This window comes from Panthera leo, chromosome F3, assembly GCF_018350215.1.
Source record: "Panthera leo isolate Ple1 chromosome F3, P.leo_Ple1_pat1.1, whole genome shotgun sequence".
Classification (NCBI taxonomy): domain Eukaryota; kingdom Metazoa; phylum Chordata; class Mammalia; order Carnivora; family Felidae; genus Panthera; species Panthera leo.
This window is the reverse complement of record NC_056696.1, coordinates 4810319-4835625: the sequence shown is the minus strand read 5'-3', so window position 1 is coordinate 4835625 and position 25307 is coordinate 4810319. Positions and strand designations below refer to the sequence as shown.

General features: G+C 45.7%; 1 protein-coding gene across 7 annotated transcripts in view; it reads right to left on the bottom strand.

The window, feature by feature from the left end:
• The window catches only part of SMYD3 (SET and MYND domain containing 3), a 690952-nt gene that overhangs the window by 141140 nt on the left and 524505 nt on the right, over positions 1-25307 (bottom strand). For all 7 annotated transcript variants that reach the window (XM_042924638.1, XM_042924637.1, XM_042924644.1 and 4 more), the window contains 3 exons: positions 16235-16302; positions 14887-14989; positions 5379-5489 (listed from right to left, as the gene is read on the bottom strand). In XM_042924638.1, the coding sequence (XP_042780572.1) occupies positions 5379-5489; positions 14887-14989; positions 16235-16302 (282 nt within the window). The remainder of the gene's footprint in view (positions 1-5378; positions 5490-14886; positions 14990-16234; positions 16303-25307) is intronic.

Sequence of the window (25307 nt, the reverse complement as noted above, 5' to 3'; positions counted from 1 at the left end):
ACAACCCTAGGGTGTGATTTAAGGGAGCTTCAGTTTAAAAACACGGAGTAAGGGGCGCTTGGGTGGCGCAGTCGGTTAAGCGTCCGACTTCAGCCAGGTCACGATCTCGCGGTCCGTGAGTTCGAGCCCCGCGTCAGGCTCTGGGCTGATGGCTCGGAGCCTGGAGCCTGTTTCCGATTCTGTGTCTCCCTCTCTCTCTGCCCCTCCCCCGTTCATGCTCTGTCTCTCTCTGTCCCAAAAATAAATTAAAAAAAAAAAAAAAAAAAAAAAAAAACGTTGAAAAAAAAAAATTAAAAACACGGAGTAAATCCCAGAAGCCAAAAGGGGGTTATCTCGGGAGTAGGATGTGGGCAGGAGCAAGGAAGGAAAGTGTACTAGTGTTCTGAACTGGGTTCTAGTACTCTGGCTTTTCAAACTATATGCATGTATCACTTTAATACAAATTACAATAACGAACTGAAAAGACTGTAAGAAATACCATTAACGGAGGATCGTCTAAGGATGCACAATCCTTGCTTTCCTCTGTACAGCCTAAATTTTATTTTTGGGATGAAGCAAACCATCAGAGAGAGAGGACACAAGAGCGTATGAGTTTTAACCCTTCTTGTTACTTCTTTTATTACGTTACAATGTGAAATGTCTATCAGCCACATTGGAGAATAGTATAAAAATCAGCTATTTAAATAACTGTGGCAGTCTGACAGAAAGCTGATCACTGAGTCTTGTGGGACCCTTTGGAGTGGCTCTGGCCTCAGGGCCAGGAAAAATTGCTTCGGCAGAGCAACAGGTGTGTGTCTGACCTCGCAGCCACTGTAACTTCTGAAACTACTCATTCAGATTTGGCCGCTGGGAAATTTAATTTGTGATTTATTTCCAGTCACTTTACAGGATCATATGGATTGCTTTTTGGACACTGACTTGCTTTCCTCTTATTTCCTGTCACTCTTATTTCACAAATCAATATAAGATTGACAGCTGTTAGAGCCTACATACACGTCTACCTATATTTATATACTTACATTTATATATAAACAGATGCGTGTGGATATGTGCCTGAAAGCCAGGTTGCAGGCTTCTGAGAGGTGAAAGGATGTGATCAGATAGAATGAGTTGGGGAAAGAAGAGAAAGGAAGGGAAAAAAGGGCAGGTTGGGCTGTGGGGTCATCACTTTGGAGGACACTGAATGCTAAGAGTCTGACATTTACCCTGAACATTAGAGACAGTGGTAAATGCTTTGAAAATTCTGAGCAAAGCAATGACATGGAAACAGCAGTAGCTCAGAAAACTTGCTGTGCTACAGGGTCGAGGCTGGGTGAACGAGGACATTGAGGGCCAGATGACGAGTTAAGGGCTATTTTGATCATGAAGGAGCGAGGCACGGATGTTGTTAGTAAGCTGACAGACACTGTATTTTAGGAGAAGGATTGGATGTAACAGGCTTTAGGAAAGAAAAGGTGACATGGCCAGTAAATGTAGCTTTTTCTTGCAACAAAGCGCGTGACATCCAAGGAAGCAAGCTCTGTACGACCCACAAACTTATGGAAACAATCAATCCCATTTGGTCTATTCTGCTTCCACTGCTGAGCATTCTGACCTGGGCAAGCCACAGGAGAAGCCAAATCATTCCAAAACCTCTCTTAGAAGGTACGTTTTATTCCTTCCAGAAATTAGGCTGCTGCTGATTATAAATGACAGCTAACTCCGCACATGCAAATTACACCCGCTATTAAAGGCCTCCTGCCTTCCTGAAACATGATACCATGTGAGCCCAGCACCTCGCAGATGGAGACCCCGTAATAAATACTTCTCGACACAGAAACCTGGCGAGATGAATTTCTTCGGCTCCAAGAAAAGCAGAAAAATAATCTCGAACACTTTGAATCTAGGAACTGAAGTAAATTGAATTTTGACCGAAGTAGTTTTGAATTTATAATCTCTGGGGAATGCACTAAGCTGGATTTACCTGTGCATGATTTTTTCAAAGCAAATCAGCAATACAGAGATTTCAGGAAGGACGTTTACATTACAAACAGAACAAAATTCTCAGATAAATAGAAGCCTGAAATATAACTGATGAGCTAATTGAAATCAAGTTTATATTCTCACATGAATACACACCCCACTCATTTCTACGGGGAAATATTTCAGAGAAACATGGTACAACAGAGGAGGAAGGGGCTTTATGACCACCTAGTTTAGTTCTCTCGTGTTACACACGGAGAGAACTTGTTTATCTTCCTCTGACTTATTTCCGTTAGCATCGTGCCCCTGCGGTCCATCCACGTTATTGCAAATGGCAAGATTCCCTTGTTTTCAATGGCTGAATAATATTTCACCACACACACACACACACACACACACACACACACACACACACACACCACGTTTTCTTTATTCATTCATCTGTCAGTGGACATTTAAGGTCATTCCCTGTCGTGGCTATTGTAAATAATGCTGCAAATGAGGGTGCAAATAACTTTTCAAGTTAGTGTTTTCATTTCCTTTAAATACCCAGCAGTGGAATTGCTGGATCATGTGGTTTTTCTATTTTTTTAAGGTTACTTATTTATTATGAGAGAAAGAGAGAGGGGTAAAGAGAGACAGAGAGAGAGAGAGAGAGCGCGCGCGCACACGTCTGTGTCTGAGAGCAGGAGGGTCAGAGACAGAGCACCCCAAGCAGGCTCCTGCCCAGCAAGGAGCCTGATGCGGGGCTTGACCTCACGACCCTCAGATCATGACCTGAGCCAAAATCAAGACTTGGACGCTTAACCAACTGAGCCACCCAGGCACCCCCTATTTTTAATTTTTTGAGGCACATCCATACTGTTGTCCACAGAGGCCGCACCAGTTTGTGTTCCCACCAACACTGCCCACGGCTTCACTTTTCTACAACCTCATCCACACTTGTTATTCCACGTCTTTTTGATTCTAGCCACTCTAACAGGTGTGAAGAGACACTGATGGCTAGGAGGTACATGAAAAGACGCTCAACATAGTGATCATTAGAAAAATGCAAATCAAAACCACAGTGAGATAGGAGTCCCTTGGCTACAGATGACAGGATAAATCAGAGAGCTTGAATGGCTTTCCCAAGGCCACCCGGGGTGTCAGATACAGAATGGAATAGAGTCCAGCAGAACAAGCAAGTATGTTTTCCATTTTACCACTTGGCCTGTCTCTAGCCCATCTGTGATGGTTAATGTTGTGTGTCCATTTGACTGGGCTACAGGGTGCCCAGATATTTCATTAAACATTATTCTGGGTATGTGTGAGAGGCTGCTTTTGGATGAGATTAACATTTGAATCAGTAGACTGCCCTCCCCAGTGTGTTAGTTGTTATCGTTGTTACCCAATCAGTTGAAGGCCTGACTAAAACAGAGACTGACCCTACCGCAAGAGGGAAGTCTTCCTGCTCAACTGCCTTTGGGCCGGGACACTGTTTTTGCCCTGCCTTTGGACTCAAATGGAAGTCTGGCTCTTCCTGGGTCAGACCGGAACTTCCCTGTTAGCTCTCCTGGGTCTCCCACTCACCAACTGCAGGTCTTGGGACTTCCAAGCCTCCACAATCACATGAACCAAATCCTTTTCATAAATACCCCCCGTCCCAGCTACTTTTCAGACACACACCCTGTCGGCGCTCTTTCTCTGGAGATTCCTAATATAGTATTAGACAAACTTTTAGCTCAAAGAAAAGTCTCGATGAATATGGCGGATACCGTGGATAGGCTACCCAAAAACCATTCCCAACCTTCTTCTCCCGTCTTCCTCTAATTTAAAGGCTGAAAACCTAAAGTGTAGTTTCCTCACCTCTTTCACAGTAAAGGTGATCATACGACACAGTTCTGAACAATAACATGCAGGTGGAAATCCCCAGGAGCCTTTTCCTTGGTTCTCTGCCTTCTTTTTCGGGTCCAGAGGCTGGACACACTGACTCAGCGTTGAGGGTGCCAGTCACCCTGGGGCCATGAGGACAACTGACACATGTAGGGATGGGTACGGAGGAAGGTAGAAGGATTCTGGGTCTGTGATGAGGCCTGTGAGCGGCTGCTCTGGTCTTAGACTGCTTCTCCAGAAGTCTGGAGACAAATGTACCGTACCGACCAAAGCCAGTTTTAGTTGGGTTATCTGTTATTTGCAGCTCAACCTTTCCCTAATATACTATTCTAGCCGGGTTTCAACCAGAACAAAAACCAAAAGGGAACATGACCCCAATTCTGGAAATAAATAAATAAATAAGTACTTAATCAAATTCTTTGTAGGTCTACACAACACAGATGGCATGGGAGAGGCACTAAGTCCAAGACTTCCCATCCAAGGGTGCTGGCGGGAAGGAAGCTCGCTTCCCGCTACTCCTGATTAGGGTCTGGTCTGGGGAGAAATCCCAAGGGATCCTCTAGAACTCCAGCATGCTTGGTTGTGGCAAAAGGCTAACACCGAGGTAGAATGAATCTTGGGGAGCTATGAGCAGGGGTTCCAACTTTTCCCATGTAGCTCATTTATTTCTAAAAGTTCTTGTTAATGAAAAACTAATCATGTTCATGGATTCCTGCATCATTAGAATGAGCTCAGGTCCTCTCTCCATCAATGCTGCCACCAGAGACCACACATGGCTGCGGCAGTGGAAGGAACGCTAGATTTAGTCAAACGATCCGGGTTTGAGACTGGGTTCTGCCACGTCTTGCTTCGTCCTTTCCCACAGGCAGATCTGTGAACGTTCTGAGTTCCACTTCCTAATTTACAATTAGTGAGTTAAACGACACTGGGATTACAAAAGAATTCCAGCAAATGCAGAATACTCTACCAAAGTAAGATTTAATCAGGTCACTCGACTGTGTGCAAACTCAAAGCAGATAGGTCTGATGTGAGGGAAGTACAGGAGAAAAGCTCATTCTTTATCTTTATGGCATTTTTTTGGCCCTTCTTCCTTTCTCAGAGAGACAAAGGTGCTGGATAAGTGATCTCTGTCTGACGAAGTGCTACAGCAAAAAGCCTTACAGAACAAACCCGAGGAAATAAAACACAGGCTACAACTTGGAATGCTTATTACCGAGAAGTAGCGGTTACCAGTCGTTAAGGTCACCTGACCCTCTCGTTGTGTGCTCTAACAGCACCCTGGCCTCAGTGTCCTAATGACCCGTTTAATGCCTCTCTGCCCTCTAGAACCTGAGCTCTCTAGATCCTTACCTGGCAGTAAACCTCTCACTGCTTCGTGGGGGATAAAAGTTCAAGAGGCTAAAATACATGCAGCACGATGCATCTTTTTAGTTTCCCCCTCCGCGCTGAGAGTCCTTCTGGATTCACGCAATAAAAGCAGAGTTCTCTGAAAGACCACAGGAGTCTTTCCGGGGAGATGTCCCGAGCTGGTTCCACACACATACCTTGTCTTGGGTTTGGCATCGAATACAGTCACATTCAAAACAGTACTGGTCCCTCAGCTGCTTCCGGCGCTCCTCGCTGGTCATCAGCATGTCCAGGTAGCAGATGGTGAGCTGGGGGGGCCAGAGAGAAGAGGGTCACGTGGCTGTGGTGCTCATTTTCTTTAGCAAATGGTTATTGTCACTGATTATTTAAGCAACACTTTTTTTTTTTTTTTTTTTAATGTTTACTTATTCCTGAGAGAGAGAGAGAGAGAGACATAGCATGACCGGGGAGGGGAAGACAGAGAGGGAGACACAGAACCCCAAGCAGGATCCAGGCTCCAAGTTCTCAGTACACAGCCCGATGTGGGGCTCGAACCCACAAACCGCGAGATCGTGACCTGAGCCAAAGTTGAACTCTCAACTGACTGAGCCATCCACGTGCCCTTCAGCAACACATGTCTTTATTACACACCAAAAAGTGCAAGAGGAAAGACACTACTAACAATCTCGCTACGCAAATAATCACATGTAAAATGTTAACGCCATTACCTTCCAGCATCCGTTGCGTGGTGAGCGCACGTATATTATATCTTTATTATAAAGAACTGGACTCGTGACCTCTCTACACTTGTACACCTCACTTTTTATTCACCAAATAAGAGACTACCGAGAGCTGTTGTGTTTGGTAGTACTAAGGTTGGGCAGTAAAATCGATCACCGCCAGCGATGGGAGAAGGTGGATCAATCCTGGCCCCCGAGCGGGTGGCGGACTGATGCACCCAGGCGCTCTTAAATCCTGACCAGTCCTGCAGCTGCCTCATGGAACGAAACGTCAACCAAATTTGGTGCCTCTGAAGTTGGAGACTCTTTTCTTACTTGTGATGAGATAGGGAAAGAAAGAAACCACTTCCAAGTAAGGAGAATTAATGTCAGCATGTGATCTTGGGGGGAGGCTCTCAAACTGACTTCCTTGGACACTTTCGAACACAGTAATTACACCATCTAGGATGAGGTTTCTCTGTAGCCCTCAGGTTCCCCTTCTAGTCACAGGTCTTCCGGCAACGTCACGATGTCCACGCATGCCTCACTCGACTGCATCTATGTGCTCAAAGTCTAATTCAAAATAAACAAAACGGAACCCCTGAGTCCCCTGGCCTGTTCCACCTGGGCTGGAGCCGTCCCAGTCCCCGCTGACAGGAATGCATCTTTTGTGTCTTTCAAGCAGAAACCCAAAGTCACCCTTGACCTCTCTCTCCCTCTCATGCCCTCACCTGATCCGCCAGGAAATTCTGTGGGCTCAATCTTAAAAACAAAACCAGGAACCCACCACTTTCTACCTTTCCCAATGTGACCACCCAGGTCTGAGTCGCCCTCCTCTCTGGCCCGTAAAACGCATGTCTCTGCCAGTCTCCCTGCTCCCCCCACAGACCCCGATGCCCCCTGTGCTCCACCCTCCAGGGCTCCCCGTGTCCCCTGCACTCTACCCTCCAGGCGTGATTCTCAGTGATCCTCTTCAAACAGAAGACAGATAGGCTCTTCCCTGTGCTCAAAACACTCCAACGGCCCCCGCTCTTGCTTACAGGCCAAGTCCTGATGAGGGATTCCTACAGCACAGCTCAGCCTGTGCTTCTGTGCTAAAGTCAGGAAATAATCACAAGCTAACATTTAGAAACTTCTACAGGAACCTGGTAAGAGAAACTTTACGGGACTCTAATAATAAAACATTAGACTTTTATTTCCTATGATTTTAAAATTTCATTTTTCTAGCAATTTTTGTCATTAAGTTCTACAAAAACATTAGTCTGCAATGGATAAGAACTAGCCCCACTCCCTCTGAACTCCTTCCACCGCCAGCCCCACTCCCTCTGAACTCCTTCCCCCGCCAGCCCTCACTCCTCCTGTCCCCATGCACTCACACGTGCCAGACCGACACAGGATGTGTCCCGGGGCGCTGCCCCCAGAACCCTCTATGGGGCCTCCCTCACCGAGGTCTAACCTGGACCCTCCCTTGCTTAAAAGAACACTCTGACTCCGGCCCCACCCAGGGTCCCTCATTCCCTCACCCTTTTCTAGTTTTTCCTTTTCAGTGTCATATGTCAGCTTGTGACATGTTGTGTAAAATACTTCTTTATTTGCTTTTACATGTAGAAAGTAATCATGGGGGCAGGTGCGGCAGGCAGGAGTGGAAGAAGGCAGGACCGTCCGCTGAAGGAGGTAACTAAAGCTCCCAAGAGCCAAAAAAAATCCCACGTGCTTTTTCTTAGACTCAATAGAAAGCATCTCACATCTACCAAGCCAGATCTTACATGCTGGAAAGTACGGCAGGGCTCTTGACAGAAAACATAACTTTGGGTGGGCCTCAGTCTGCCAGCCCTTGTCCCACCCGCCGTGGCCATCACCAGGGTGACAGAAGCCAGGGCCAGGTCCGGCCGGCTGGCTCTCTCTCTAGATCCTCTCGACGGTGTTACCGAGGATCCGCTATGTGCTAGGCACTCCCAGAGAGAGGCAGCGTGAGACTGTGGAAATCAGCAAAGGTCTGGGATCCATCTGGGATTTGCACCCACAGCCCTTGACTCAAGCCTGACACTCTTTTTCCAACACAGCCGCTTCTCATACTTCAGTGGGCCCAAGGGGAGGTTCGCTTCTTGGGGGGCTGTGCCAGCATCAACCCTAAAACGCGTAGGTCTGCACTCGGCAGTGTCCTGTGACCACTGGGCTCCTTTAGCCGGGACCACGGCCACTTTTTCATTCCCTGAGTCCTTTTCCTTGCTTTGTGATGTGCACCCAGGGCTGCCCGGGAGATGCAAGTGGCCATGATATCAGGCGAGTTCTTCCTGTTTACACACAACACTGTGTTCCAAATTCCAAGTAACCCATTTCCGACCACAGTTTTGAAACCGCCCGTTAGTAAGTCTGGGGCAGTACACGTATCCATCGGGTCTCAACAGGCTCTGAGGGTCCCGGGTTCCTTAAATGAGGTGATGGTAAAACGAACTGAACTCCGTGCTCCCTCTTGGGTTAACCCTGGGGCTCGAAGTCTCCATCTGCCCCGACGGCTCTCAGTCATCGCCCCCCCCCCCCCCCCCCAGCAGATCAGATCAACTCGCAGTAGTTCCTGGGAGACTACCACGTGCCCAGTGGGAAGCCAGTGAATCCAGGGCCGGAGAAATAACCTCGACTAACCCAAGACTAAACTGCGAGGGCCAAAACTCTGAGTGATCGCGCCAGGAGGCAAACGGGCAACAGGAGACTACTTGCTTCATTGAACCCCAACGAACAGACTCGGACAGCCTCCCGCACTACGCCGGAACTGCCTGCCACCGCTACCGCTATCGGGACACTGGCTTTCCAACGGGCCTCCCTGCTGCCCGCCGTCCACCTCTCGTCTTCCAGACCGCTCTGAAAGAGCTTCCTCAAACTCACATCTGATCACGTCTCTACACGAAGACTGGCGACGGCCTCTCGCTGCCGGCGGGGATAAGGCACACAAGGGCTTCTCCGCTGCTCTTCGGTCTGCCTTTCTGCCTCAGTATCTCTCCGCACACCCTCCCATCTTCAGGCACGCACACCACTAGGCCTCTGGAACAAGGCACACGGTGCCAGCGGGCGCTGCGCCTCCCTGCCCTGGCTAGCCAGTGCCTTCCCTACACTACCCACTTTTTCAGAGCATTCTCATCCCGCAAGCTTGGCTCCAAAACACTTCTCCAGGGAAGACTGCCCCGCTCCCCGCCTCCGTGCCTCCTCTGTGCCCTCTATGTCACCAAATACACCGTGTGAAAACTGAAGGTCTCAATGGCAAAACATTGTTATTCCTATTTTGGGGGAGAAAACACAGATTACTAGCTGGTAATGACAGTTAAATCATTTTATCAGCCAAAGATAAAAACCTTTATTGAAGACTGACTGATTCACTGTTCTCAATGAAGAATCTGCTCACTAAATGTTGGGCTCATTTAGCAGGAACGTATTTGTGAAACTCTGCCATTGATCAGTGGATGCCTTAATGGCACAGAACAAAATCGCATTAAAATATTAATGCCACTGACCATTGCTCTGCCATTTGAGAGCAGTTTTTATGGGAAAGGCAGTAAATCATCCCAACGTTAGAGTAATAACATGAAAGATATTTGCTGGATATCGGACCTGCTGCTTACTTGAAAATTTCAAGGCAAAATGAACGCTTTTTCCATGAAGCCCATCTTTTCATTATGTACAACAGAAAGGGTAAAAAGATCAAATTAAAATTAGACTTTGCTTCCATTTCTGGAATTACACTGTCACAATTATAAATTTTTCTGCTAATACGGGCTCTGAACTGAAAGATGGCAAATCTCACTTCTTTTTTAAAATCAAACCTGAGTGTTATTCTTTCTCTTCTCATTGTCACACCCTTGTACTCAGCCATTATCAAATCCTGCCAGTTTTAGCTTCCAGCATTATTCTCTTCAGATCCCCCATCACGAGCCCCCAGGTGAATGCCTCCCGACCTCAGGACACCACTGTCACCTCGCGCCTGGATTACTGCATCCACCTGACCCTCATGCTCCCACACTTGCTTACGCGTGCAAGGTCCGATCACACAACCCCTCTGCTTCCGCGGTGCCCCACTTTCCGTCCCCATCCCTTTGACAAGTATCTAATGAGGACCTCCTATAGGCCAGACGCCATAACGGGCCCCACGGGTCCCTATGATAATGTCTGGTCCCTGCATATTCCCTCATCTGCCAGTCACATTTGAAGTCTTCAGTCTATTGAGAAGAATGCTTCCTGTTCCTTGAAGCCACCATTCCGTCTCTTGCCTCTGTGCATTTGTCTAGGACGCCTTCCCTGTCTCAGCCAACCTGAGCTCTATGGGTCCTTCGAGAGTCTAGGAGTTACTTCTCTGGAAGTTTTTTTTTTTTTTTTTTACCTTAACTGGAAAAAGCAGGAATATTTTAATAGCCTTCACAGATAATTATCACGGATATTCTTCTATGGTATTACACCAACATTTTACAAGAGGTAGTTTCTTAAAGATTAGTAGAAATGTGGAATCTAAAATCACATAGGTAAATGTCTTGAACTCAGTTATGTTCAAATCCACTGGTCGAACTTGGCACGGATCTTCTATTCAAGCGTGATCTGGCAACATCACGCATCGGTCCACTGAACCATGGCAACCTTCCAGATATCGACACATTTCATCATCCAATATGAAAAAATCCAGTCACTGCCATTGCCACCAGTATCGCAGGGAAAGTCTTTCGAGGTCTGAGGGGCTGTCGTGCTACTGGTGGTGGATACAGGTCTTCCAAAATACTGACTTGTAGTTGAAAACTTCAGTTTTTTTCATTAGCAACAAGTACTGGCAGTTGTCATCCTTCAAGTGACAGGCTCACTTCAACCTCTTCTTCTCTCCCTCTTTTGTATTTACTTATTTTTTTTATTTAAATTCATGTTAGTTAACAGACAGGGTGGTCTTGGCTTCAGGAATAGAACCCAGTGATTCATCGTTTACATACGACACCCAGTGCGCATCCCAACAAGTGCCCTCCTCGAGGCCCATCACCCATTTAACCTACCCCATCTCCCCTCCAGCCACCCTCAGTTTGTTCTACGGAAGCCTTTTTCAACCGCTCCCCGCTACTGCCCCTTACCACCGCCTGGGTGCCCCCAGTCTGAATGTCTACAAAGCCCTATGTGTATTTATACCATTGTCCTCTTTATATTGTTATTGTTCGCTCTTTTCTGTTCTGTGTCCGTTTCCTCCATTATACCTCGAGCTCCCGAAAGCATGGGTGGGTCTTACTCGTCTTTGTGTTCCCAGTGCCCCCCACGGTACATGACACCCAGTTAAGTATGGAGTGAATCTGTCAAGTGACTTAGCACCTAAGCAAAGATGACTGAGAGGAGAAACACACTGCCTGAAACCCACAACGCTTTAGATCAAACGTTTTAGATCAAAACTAGTATTACAGATACTGATATACTCAGCTCATGCAAATCACGTTTGTCCTGAAAATGCTGGCAGCCAGAGGCATTATTCATAACAGCTACAGCCTCTTCTAACGAGGAATTCCCACAAGGGTGCCCCGGACTGTCCAGCTTTCTTCCCTGATCCATATTTTGGAAGACTGCCAGCCGATATATACATTTCATAGCGTAACACAACCCTGAAGCAGCCATCAGCAATCCAGCACGCGAACCATGCCTTAAACCCTACTTAAACATCACTGCTGGATGAGGAGACAAAAAACCCAAAAGCAAAACCAAAGCAAACCAAACCAAACAGACCTAACAACTCAACATCACAATGAAAATCCTTAAGTAGCAAAGTGTTGTAAATGGTGCTGGTTTGAAGGGAAATGGTCCAAAAGTGGTCGGAAGGGTGGCTTTATGTGAGGAGATGTCACGGGTAAGAAATTTCCATGGTGACCTTTGTTATTGTGGAGACTGTGCAAATTCCCAACTCTCCTCATTTGGGTCTAAGATGCTCTTATCTCAAACTGGCAGTGCCTGGCTTTCATGTTACTTTCCTCGTGGGGCCCATGGGATATACCTGAAAATTAGCAATAGTTTCAAAATGGCTCTAAGATTCTATCCCACTTCTGGTTGTCTTTAACAAGCTTTATTCATTCACTCAACAAACAGAGATTAAGAATCTTCCCTATTATAGACACTATATAGTCTTCCTCGTGGAGCCTACATTCTGGTACTTATATCCCACTGAGCACATAATAAAACTGGGGTGCCCACATGGGCAATAAAGCCAAAATGCAAAGTTGATGCTATGAAATTACCAAAATTCTTTTTTTTTTTTTTTTTTTTAACATTTATTCATTTTTGAGAGAGAGAGACAGAGGCGAGCAGAGGAGGGGCAGAGAGAGAGACACACACAGAATCCGAAGTAGGTTTCAGGCTCTGAGCTGCCAGCACAGAGCCCAATGTGGGGCTCGAACCCACAAATCATGAGATCATGACCTGAGCCAAAGTCGGACGCTTAACTGAGCCATCCAGGCACCCCAAAATTACCAAAATTCTTAAATTTGCTTCCTCACCCAACTTACCAAAAGCAACTATTTGCACAATAAAAAGGAATTACCTCTCTTAATCCACCTCAAAATAGCTCTTCTCCTGGTTCTCCCTCTGGCCCACCTCTGCCAGTTTTAAATGTGCAGGATGTATGTTAGTTCTTCGAGGCAGGTGGCTACAGGCATTGGCTGAGCAGGGACTCAGGACACCAGCCTTCAGTGACCCAAAAGTGAATGATGAACAGCGGATCCATCTAGAATGTCAACAGTGCCCTTGGTGAGAAGCACTCCTGGTCTTTACGGTAAGGGCCATTTAATAGGAAGTCAAATCAACAACGAGTAACGAAATGCCTCCTGGGTGCAAGGCCAAGTGCTGGGTGATAAAGGAGATAGAGAAGTATGGCAAACAGAGAAGTCACCAAAAGAGCCAGAATAACTGCACAGAAATATAAATAACCACCGTAAAGGAGATCTCAAAGTGAAAGACCTTCCTTTAATTTGGGACATCGGGAAAAGCTTTATTGACAAGATGATGTTTGAAAGGTCCTGGAAGGGTATGTAAAATGGGGGCGGGGGACAACTGTGCAGAGAAATGTCACCCACCAAGGCATGCGCGATGAGGTGGGGAAATTTTTATTTTCTGAAAAAAAGAAATCCAGCTCATTGACAGACAGAGAAAACAGACTGGTAGTTGCCAGAGGTGGGGTAAAGCGGGTCAAAAGGTGGAAAGTTCCAGTTATAAAGGTGGAAAGTTCCGGTTATAAAGGAAGTCCTAAGGCTGTGATGCCCAGCACGGCAACTATAGTTAACGATCCTGCGAAGCACATTTGAAAGTCACTATGAGAGTAAATCTTAAAAGTTCTCATCACAAGAAAAAAACGTTCTGTGACTATGTGTGGTGACGGACGTTAACCGGACGTACAACGGTGATCATTTCGCACTAGATGCAAACGGCGCATCGTCGCGTCGTCCACCTGAAGCTTACATCACGTGGTACGTGAATTATGCCTCAGTTACACCACATCATCTTCCGAACAGGATGGTAGAAAAGGCCTTGTAGGGAGAATCCTGCCTCTCTGGTAGGAGAAGCCTCTCTGGTAAGTGCCCGGCGGGAAAATACCCGAGTCTGCAGGGCCCGATGCTGAGCACAACTGTTCTGGGTGAAGCCGGAGGAGGGATCTGCTCGTTGCTCCAGAGATGTACGTGAAAAAAAGTGAAATAAGCACCAAAACATAAGACGCTTTTTCAACTAAATGAAAACCAACCCAGGAAAATAATTGGCAGCCACGCCTAGAAAACAAGACAGGAGAAAATCTCTTTGTCCTTCCTGAGAATTGCAACGGTTTCTAATGGTTTTTCTGTTTGCTTCTCATGTGGCCGATTTATTTTAATTCAGTAAAATCATCATGATATCGGCAGCAGCGTCGTCAGCAGCAGCCGGCCTTCAGCTCTGTTACTAACGCTGTCAAAAATGCACAGATCCCTTTCTCAGGCGCCCTGAAGTCACATGTGTCCCCAGGAAAAACCATGAGATTCTCCACATCACTGACAGATACCCCAGTGTACTGAGTACACCGTTCCTAAAAGCTGGAAATTCGGCAAGTGGCTGCATAACAGCTCATTTGGTTGAAAATCCCTTTGGAGGGAGTCTTATCAAAGCCAATTCCCTGTCTACGTAAAATCTGGTGCCTCTGAGTTCAGATTTTATTGGCTGGTTTTATTTATTTATTACCTGCATATATGCAATAAAAGAGTATGATACTCTGCTTTCCTTGCAATAAATATCCACTTTAGCAAATTGGAAGGTAGAAGGAAAGTGGGTTCTCACAAGCGTAGACACCGATAACCCCGCATTCAGGGTGGTGCTTGTGCCAACCTTGTGTGGGCCCCCGTTCACCCTCAGCTGCCTCCTGAGACCTCGGGCTTCTGCAAACGAGGCCGGTGCGGCAGGCTACAAACCCAAAGGGTCAAGGCTTAGTCACTGCTGAAGGTTCTACGCCCTGGCCTCTCTTCCCCGTCACATCTTTGCTTGAACAATCACGCAGAGAGGCTTTGTAAAGGCCCAATGACTACTTGAAAGAGTGCAATTTGCTTACTTTCTTAGCATGAAGGGGAAAATGAGTCACCTTCAAAATGTGAGGAGTGGCCTTGGGAGTAAGTAAGCCCTTGGGATCCATTCACAAGCCGGCTGCCCTCCTGCCCGTGGAGGGATGACGACTGGCAGAGAGTGAGGGGGCAGGGAGCGTCACACACGGGACACGTACGCTCGTCACACACTCTCTCTCTCTCTCTGGCACACGAACAACAGGAGCTACTGATACCCAGAGACAGTCCATCTGTCATCCTGGACAAGTACTGATGGGCACACGGGTCGCTGGGTGGACCGTTACGGCTCCTCTCCCCAGCAGGGGGATGATGAGGAGCTGCCCCTCAGGCACAACCGGTTTCCGGAAGGGCCGTGTGGAGAGCGAGAGGGTCTCTGATGCGAGGGCAAGCCAGGCGCCGGGAAATCTTACCTCCTCTCCCGCCTCGATGTCTCGGACCGCTCGCAGCAAGAGGTGGGGCCCGTTGAACACAATGGAGCAGTTGGGGTCACAGCTGTGATTGAGCAAAGACATACTGCAGGAAGGAAAAACGGGGTACCGTCACTCAGCAGATACAGTCCAACATGTAAATTTCATGACTATAATGATAATAAGAAGGCACTTCAGCCCGGGGTGCGGGGACAGGGGAGGCTGACAGTGCACCAGGGGCTGAGTGCTCTGGGGGAAGGCCCAGAGCTGTCACCAGCCCATGTCACGGTGAAATGCTCCCCGACACAACACGGAGGCTACTTAGGGAAGCGTGCTCTGAGTCCTTTCTGCGGGTGAACGCGGGGGACGGCTGTCTCATTAGACAGCAGCCGGGGACCCAACCACACGGCATCTGGTCCACGCGGCCCCTTTGCAGGACGCGCACAGCCACGCTGGGGCATGAGGAGAGTCCTCCCTCTTACACAGAACGCTGGCGGCGTCCTGCTGTCTAGATCCCGGCGTGTGCGGGGCCACGACACAGGCGTCTTAGTGCCGGTGACCATCCGGGAAGGGGACTGGGTTTAAGCCGCACCATATCCGATAGTACTCAGAGCAGGTGCGAGTGAGCATTTACTGAGCAGGGAGCACCCTCCTGGCCCTTGCACGTGCTTTCCAAATGTAGTCACCACGCTTATCTCATGAGGGTCATTTACAGATGAGACAGACACGGGAAGCACACGGCACACGCCAGCATGTGGGGGCCGAGCCGGAACCAGGCGGTGCCAACCCAGCCAACCCAACCGGCACGCCTGTGCCAGTGCTTTCGGACGACCCTCACCAACAGACCTGTGATTTTTCAGGCTTGTGAGAAATACGAAAGGAAGCCGACTTCTCAGGCTCACGATTAGTTACAAGAAGGGCTATATTTGCATCCGGACCTTCCCAGCATGCAAACAAACGGAAGCGAGGCGGGACTGCGCTCGCGGAACGAGAACTGTGCGCTTCCGCCCAGGGGGCTGCGGCGTCAGACCCGGGCAGGGACCAAATCCCGGGCTGTCGTTTGTCAGCAGCCACGATCCCCAACTTCTCAGGTTCCTGAGGGCAAGAATTTAGGTCTGAGCTCTGCCTAAAGCTCTTTGTTGACACCACAGCATATAAAACGGGGTTATACAATTCTTCCCTGTAAAGTTCACATTCTCCATTTTCTTATCGTTTATCATCAGGTTTCAAGCGTTGCTTTTGAACCCGCCGCAGCGATAGCCTTTCTAACACCTTCCGCAGGGCTGGGGAGCTGGCGGGAATTACGGTCGCTCCTCCCAGTAAAGGAGTAAGGGAGATACGTTCGCCTTACCTCGGATACAGGCCAACGCCAACTTCCTGCATCTCCGCATTACAGACGGTGAAGGAGTTGCAGATCACCTGCAAAAACAAGGGGGAACACCACCAGGATTACCAGAGTCACCTAAGGAAAGTGGCAGGCGAGAGAACAGAAATTTCCAAAAGAAAATGCAGGAGTTTAATGCTTTTAGTAGCTGCTTTGGAAAGATCCAAGCCAAACGTGGATGCTCTTTCACTTGCAAAAGAATGTACCTGGAACACACTTTCCACAGGAAGGTCAGGTGGGTAAGTGCAGAAATGTCAACAACCTGCACAAAAATTCAGGCTTAAACCAGCACAGGGCCTATTAATTTCAGTCTAATCCTCTCCCCCGAAGTTACACAGTTACATGAAAGGTTCAAATTTCAGAATACACATAATCTATTTACTGAGAACCAGACTCCTACCACATTGGATTTTTTCCCTCAAACTGCCTGCAGTTTCCAGATACTGTGTATCTGATGAGTAACAGCAGCCTGTCTTTCTCCTACAAAGAGGGAAGTACACCCCGAGAGAGCCTGTGATCTGAGCGGACGGGCCACAATGCGCTCAGAAAGTCCTTCCGTCAAGCCACAGCATTTTCTAGGCATGCGGGATGCCTCAGAGTAGATAGCATGGTCTTATACCCAACGGGGGTGGTGGGGCAAAAGGAATAAAAGGTGGAATCACTGTGCTCAAGGGACCTCAAAACCTATGGACAGCCACCCAGAATCATGAGAAGAGCCTTGACTTAGAATCAGAAAATCTAGATCCTGGCCACACATTGCTGTCTCAGGCAGGTGCTGGGGATGAGGAGTGAAGAAATTAAACAAAGATCCTGCCTTCATGAAGCTTAAATCCTAGTGGGGGAGACAGATAAAAACTCAGATAGAAAAATGGCACAGGTGAATAAAAGCTAAGGAAGAAACAAGGCCAAGGGACAGAGGAAAAAGTGCTCAGGAAAGCTCTTTAGCATAAGGTGACATTTAAACAGAGACCTAAGAAGCTGTGGAAATGAAATGTGCATATTGGAGTGGTGAAGGTTCGTGTCAGGAGAAAGAGCAAGTGCAAAGGCCCTGAGGTGTGAATATCCTTAGGTATAGAGTAACAGCAAGAAAGCTGGCATGGGCAAAGCAGAGTGAGGGAGAAGAAGAGGGGGTAAGATATGAGATCAGAGAGGCAGCTAGATCTTGTATGGATTTAGAGCCACATCTAAATTTTATTCTAAATGAGTCAGAAAGCCACTGGGCTGCTTCTGAGCCAAGGCATGAATGGATCTGATTTCTGTTTGGAAAGGATCACTCTCCTGTGATGTAGAGAATGGGGCTATAGGAAGACAAGGCCGGAAGGAGAGGAAATGAGCAGCCCCGTGAGACTGGAGGCCGGGGGTGCCGGTGGCAGAAGCGGGGGGCTGTGAGTGGTGCTGCTAACAGGATTTGCTCACGGGCAGCCTACATGGGAGCAGCAAGAGCCACGGATCGGGTTCGAGCGTGGGCCGGAAGGAGATTACAGTTGCCATTCGTTAACGCGAGGAAGGCTGTAGAAGAAACAGGTGCGACTGCGGGAGGCCGGGGGCGAGTCCAGTGGCTCTGTTTCAGCCGCTCAGTCTGACACGGCCCGTCACACGTCCCAGCCACGGCTGCGTATGCACGAGCACCCAGAGTTCAGGGCACCAGCGGGGCCGGAGATGGACATTTAGGACAAAACAGAGCAAAGCCCATCAAGGAGAGTGTAGACTCGAGAGGAAGCGGGGACTACAAAGAGACGCTGACTTCCTGTTATAGTTTCTGTAAAGGGCAAAACAAGTGACGACGAATTTCTCTAAATCAGGTTTATATGAAAGATGTCATGTACGAAAGAGCGTTCGGTCCTTTGAGACCCTTCCAACTGCTCTAAAGAGCTCTTCCGTGAAATGTAGAGCAACCTATGGCTTGGCGTTTGCTCTAAAAATCTGATCAAACTGCAGTTTCCAATCAGGAAATAAACTGGTTGGTGCACACGTACATATTTTGAACACATACTGGTTAAGTGGCTTTAAGGGCATGTGTTTCACATTAAATTGCAAGAGAGTACCGTCTGTACATATTTATGCATAAAATGGAGGGTGGAAAGACGGGACAAAAGATCCTGTGTTTTCTTTTTGAAACTTTAAACATTAAATGGGTGTGAATTTGGGGGTGGGGAACAGGAACTTTAACACTTATGTTTAAAGCATAATCAGGACTTTACCGAAAGTAATCCACCAATGAAAAACCAGATCAGACAGATCTAATTTGTTAACTTGGATCAAACCAAAATGTAAACATCTTTTCTGCACCATACAGCACATGAGAGGCTCTTTTAAAATCAGTTTACTCTGACGGAATTTTTAAAAAGAAAGAGCTAACAAGGGGAAATGTCAGCTTGCTGTGTCTTCCTCCAGGAAACTTCCCGATCCCTCGGACTTAGCCACTTACTCATCTCTTTGTGGCATTTCTCACACGGGGTCATCACGCACCCATTTACTCAGCACCACACACACCTATGGGTGTAAAATACACACAGGGCAGTGTTGGTGGTTCCTGACGTGCAAGACACTTCTAAAGGGTTTTCTGATGGATGGATGGTTGTGTGGGTGTGGTCCTCAGTGTCCCCAGAGGATCACTGTCTAGAACGAGGGTTGGAGAAGATGCCAGAAATCACAGGCACCCGGTAGGTGAGGAAGAGAGATGGATGTCTGTGCTCTGACAAGGAGTAAGAAGTTAACCTTCCATTTCTCTTGTCTTTAGCCATCCAATCTCTTGACATCCCTTTGTGCATTCTCTCTCTCCACTCTAGCTCATCTTCTGTTTTATGCTCTTTTCCATTAGTCTAGTCGATGACAGGCTTACACATCAGAAGAGCACAAGGGGCTGTTTGATCCTCTGCTTAAAATGCCAAGGGCCTGAGGGGCACCCGGGTGGCTCAGTAGGTTAAGCGTCTGACTTCGACTCAGGTCATGATCTCACGGCTCATTAGTTCGAGCTCTGCACTGGGCTCTGGGCTGACAGCTCAGAGCCTGGAGGCTGCTTCGGATTCTGTGTCTCCTGCTCTCTCTGCCCCTCCCCCGCTCATGCTCACTCTTTCTCTCTCTCTCAAAAATAAACATTAAAAAAAAATGCTAGGGGCCTGGTACACAGGGCACAAAATAACTGTGCAAAATGAATGAATGAATGATAGTCCCCACATCTCTTGCATTATCTTTTCCTTTGTTTACTTTCCTCCCTTCTTTTCCTTTTCCTGTCTTCACTGGTACCAGTCGGCTACCCTCCTCTCTCATTTCGCCTCACTCCACAATAGAGGTAGGAGATTTTAAATTTCTACTGAACAAATTCCAGACAAGTTCCTCATTCATATTATTCTGAGAGGCGCTGAGTGCTAGTGTTCCTGAGCTAAAACAGTTTAACTTTTTGCCCACTCTCACTTTTTTTAAATATATATTTTTAAATATTTATTTATTTTGAGAGAGGGAGGGAGAGAGAGAGAGAGAGAAGCAAAAAGAGGGAGAGAGAGAGAATCCCAAGCAGGATCCTTGCTGTCAGTAAGGAGCCCAACACACAGCTCGAGCCCATGAACTCTGAGATCATGACCTGAGCCAAAATCAAGAGTCAGATGCTCAACAGACTGAGCTACCTGCCTAAGCATGCCTGCCTACTCCCACTTTTATTAAAAATATTGATTTCACTCACTAGTATATCCTTATGTGCTCAAGTGAAAATCTGAGAATGAAGGAATTCATTCTTCAAATAAAAGGATGGAAATAAAGTCCAGAAATAAAAGTTTAACCACTTTTCAAAGCATTTCTTTGTATAAACTGTTTTCTTGGGGAATTACACAGGTTAAATAACCAATGAATGAATACTTCACACAAAGATGCCTTTCAAAAAGCATAGTATAGGGTGCCTGGATGGCTCAGTTGTTTAAGTGTCCAACTCTTGGTTTCAATTCAGGTCATGATTTCACGGTTCACAGGTTGGAGTCCCATGTCAGCTCTGTACTGGCAGCACGGAGCACACTTGGGATTCTCCCTGTCTCCCTCTCTCTCTGCCCCTCCCTCCCCGCTCTAAATAAATAAACTTAAAAAAAAAAGCATATTACTGGGATTATTTCAATAAAAAAGCAATTAAGTTAAAAAAAACTCTAAAACCTGTTGGATTATTACTTTAAAATATTTACTATGACATAAAATTACAACACACGTTTAAGTTATCTTCTAATTATCAAATATAGCTATGTATACTCTTCACAATATTTCTTTTGAAATATTCAGAAGCCTTCATAACATAACACTGTAGCCTTTCTATATAGTAAAGTTCTAGTGAGCTAGCACAAATGATCGCTGAACCTCTGTATTTTGTAAAAACAACTAAAGTAAAACTTTAAATGTTCTATGAACCATGATAAAAACTCTCAACAAAGTAGGTTTAGAGGAATGTACTTCAACATGATAAAGACCATATAGGAGATACACACAGCTAACATCTTACTCAATGGTGAAAAACTGATAGCTTTTCCCCTAAGATAGGGAGCAAGACAAGGATGTCTACTCTCACCACTTTCATTTGTCATAGTACAGAAGTCCTGGCCACAGCAACAGACAAGAAAAAGAGATTAAAGGCATCAAAATTGGTAAAAAAGTAAACCTTCACTATTTCTAGATGACATAATACTATTTACAGAAAACTCTCAAGATTTCACCTAAAACCTACTAGAACTTATAAATGAATTCAGAAAGGTTGCATGATACAAAATCAACATATGGAAATCCATTAACCTTCTCTTCATTATTAGTGTACAGAAAGAGAAATTAAGAAAACAATCCCATTTACAATCACACTAAAAAGAATAAAATACCTAGGAATAAACTTAAAAAGATAAAAGACACATACTCTGAAAACTATAGAACACGGATGAAGGAAATTGAAGACAACACAAACAAAGTTATTATATGTTCATCGATCTGAAGAACAAATACTGTTCAAATGTCCACACTACCCAAAGCAATCTACAGATTTAATGCAATACCTATCAAAATTCCAACAGCATTTTTCAGAGAATTAGAACCAACAATCCTGTAATTTGTACGGAAAGACAAAAAACCCAAATAACCAAAGCAATCATGGAAAAGAAGAACAAAACTGGAGGTATCACAATCCACAGTCCCAGATTTAAAGATATTCTACAAAGCCGCAGTTATCAAAACAGTATGGTAGTGCCACAAAAATCGACACATAGAGCAATAGAAAAGAACAGAGAACCCAGAGACGAATCCACAATTATATGGTCAAGTGATCTTCAGCAAAGCAGGAAAGAATATCCAATGGGAAAAAGACAGTCTCTTCAAAAAATGGTGGTGGGAAAATTGAACAGTTACATGCAAAAGAATGAAACTGGAGCACCTAGTTACACCGTACAAAAATAGAAGTTCAAAATGGATTAAGGACCTAAATGTGAAACCTGACACCATAAAAATCCTAGAAGAGAGTGTGGCCAGTAATTTATCTGGCATCGGCTGTAGCAACATTTTTCTAGATATGTCTCCTAAGGCAAGGGAAACAAAAGCAAAAATAAACTATTGGGACTACATCAAAATAAAAAGCCTCTGCACAGTAAAGGAAACAATCAACAAGACTAAAAAGCAAGCTACTGAGTGGGAGAAGTATTTGCAAATGACATAGCAGATAAAGGGTTAGTATCCAACATATACAAAGAATTGATACAACTCAACACCCAAAAAACAAATAATCCAGTTAAAAAATGGGCAGAAGACATGAATAGGCATTTCTCCAAAGAAGACATCCAGGTGGCAAACAGATACACGAAAAGACGCTCAACATCACTCACTGGCAGGAAAATACAAATCAAAACTACAATGAGCTATCACCTCACACCTGTCAGAATGGCTGAAATTAAAACACAAGAGACAAGCGTTGGTGAGGATGTGGAGAAAAAGGAAAGGAAACCTCGCGTGCTGTTTGTGGGAATGTGAACTGGTGCAGCCAATGTGGAAAAGTAAAAGTATGCTCAAAAAAAATATGGAGTTTCCTCAAAAAAATTAAAAATAGAACGACCACATGATCCAGTATTTCCACTGCTGGGTATATACCCACAGAATATGAAAACACTAACTCAAAAACCTATGTGCATCCCTATGTTTATTGCAGCATTATCTATGGTAGCCAAATTATGGAAGCAGCCCAAGCGTTCGCTGGTTGGTGAATGGATAAAGAAGCAGTGGTATGTATATAATGGAATATTACTCAGCCATCAGAAAGAACGAAATCCTGCCGTTTGCAATAACACGGATGGATCATGGAGAAATAATGCTAAGTCAAATGAATCAGTCAGAGAAAGACAAATACCATATGACTTCACTCATATCTGGAACTTAAGAAACAAGGCAAATGAGCAAAGGAGGAAAAAAAAGAGACAAACCAAGAAGGGGAGGTGGGCAGGGGGCTAAGAGAAGTAGGTGAAGGGTATGCAGTTCTCAGGATGAACACTGGGTAACGTACAGAAGTGTTGAATCACCATGTTGTACATCTGCAGCTAATATGATACTGTGTGTTAACTACGCTGGAATACATATATGTATGTATATTCATTCTACAAACCAAATTCTTATGTCATGTGGTTCAGGTTCTAGGTCCAGAACCTGACGTTTGTGTTCTGGGATTAAAAGTTCCCCTGCAGCAATCATACCAACACGCAGGTGAACACTTCAGAGAGTTATCTTATACACATGTTTAAAGTTCACATTTTTCCTTACATTTTCTGAATTAGAAGCTTTTTACTGTAGCAGAAGATAAATGAAGGCATTTGAGACACTAGGGAAAATCGCCGACATACCATTACCTCTTGACGGCGAAGCTGAACAGCCGTAAGAAAACGAACAGCCCGTTGCAAACAGAGTAATTCGACCCCATAGCAGAAGGAGACATCCACTTCCCAGCACCCCCTCGCCCTAATTACTCACTTCTACAAAGAACTTGGTCTGTGTGCAAGTAGCTATAGCTGGCTTCTAGCCTACTCTAAAGAATGCTTTCAATTTCAAAAAATATTAACTTTAAAACATTTGTAACAAAAGGGAACTCAGTTTCTAAACACAAACATAAGGCAGTTTCCTCAAAGACCATCTGCAACTCCTTTATAATTTCTCTATTTAAGGCATAAGTACAGTGTTCAGGACACAGAAGTCTGACACACAGAGTTCATTAATTAGAGAGGCTAAGGTAAATTTTCAAAAGAGAGCTTACTGTATTTATTTTATTGGGGCCTGTGCATAGAAGGAAAGGAAGGCGGGAGAGCTGGCAGAGATGAAAACCAAAAGCAGAGGTTTTTGTATAAAATAACCACCACCACCCCCAACCCCCCCCCCCCAGCACTATTAATTCTCTGCCTTTAGAAGCATGCTAAGTGTTTCAGTCAGGGTACCTTTTTCTCCTCCACGGCAATTGACATTTTACTAAACACGGAATTATTTTTTTAAGTCTTCTTATAAACCGCAAGAGACTTAAAATTGTACCCCCCCCCCCCCCCCGCCCCCGATCCCTCCTATCTGCGTGGCAGACACTGAACCATCTTCCATGATTCAACCCAGGCCTTCCCTGATATCCTGCTCCTGCCTTTGGTCACTGGCTTACACTCTTTCCCTGGGCCTGAAAATGGGCGGTCTGCAGTCCACACACCAGCGTGGGAAGGAGGTGCGCTCAGGCATGAAGAGGCAGCACTTCTCAGAGGACAAAAAAATCACAAATCCCCAAATTCACAAAAGCGTTCCAGGTTTACAACAGTAAGGATCGTTATGGCATCTTCTCGATTTCAGACTTTAAAAATGAATCCCTGGGGGCATCCGGGTGGCTCAGTGGGTTGAGCGTCCGGCTCTCGATCTTGGCTCAGGTCATGATTTCATGGTTCATAGGATCAAGTCCCGCATCAGGCTCTAAGCTGACATCATGGGGCCTGCTTGGGATTCTCTTTCTGTCTGCCCTTTCCCTGCTTGCTCTCTCGTGCTCTCTCTCAAAATAAACACTTAAAAAAAATCAATCAATAAAACCATTAATGCAATATATCTTCCCTTTGTTGGGAAATAGCTGGAGAGCCTCCACATTTCATCCATGGAGGCTGTGAGCAGGTGTGCTCAGGGCCCGTCGCTGTGCTGCACAGCCAGCCTCATGGAGTCTGATCTCACGGAGTTTCTTCTGGTTTCTGTCGTAGGCTATCCCGTTTGCAAACGTAATGGACCACTGGCTGAAGACAGCAAGTGAAGATGTTGGAAAAATGATGGCAAGCGAGGAGGAACATAAAAATGATAATTTTATAAACTTGACTCAAGGTGTTCCGTTATAATGACTTTTATCTGGTAGAAATTCTTACAAACCACCTCAAGATGTTTCTAGTATTTAGAAAATGCTAGAAGGAGAACGTATAATCTTATTTTTAGCAGATGGCATGAAAACTATTGATGTCTCCCATGTGTTATTTGAAATGTGCTTGCACCTCGCCACCTAGAACCTTCCCTTACCTCGTCACTTAGAAACAGACATGAAAATTATAAAATTTAATACCCTATCTAGTTTTCTAAATAGTAGACAGAATGGTAAACATCAACCTATAAAAGCACAATGCTAAGGCCCAAACCAAAAATATTCACTTAAACATTTATATAGCATTATAAATGATGCTTTTTCGAACAAAACTAATTTAAAGCAAATTAAACCACGTATGCCTCTTGTTAAGTGGGAAAAGTAAAAATTTGCCCTTATATTATGCGAATATCATTAAAGATTTTGAAAACAATGCAAGCCAAGTAAAAAATAAAATGATCTAGCTTGAGAACGCTTCTTACCACGTCCTGTATCACAACATACTTGGACATGTGTCCCAGACCCTCTATATTCAAGTACTAACTGTTCCCACAACTGTGATGGTGTTGGTCAGATTTCCAGCTGTGGTCACAAACAGCACACGCTAGACACACGAAATACTCAACAACGACTTGCAAAAGCTAAAATCAACATCGAGGCCAGTATCATAAGCGAGGGAAGAAC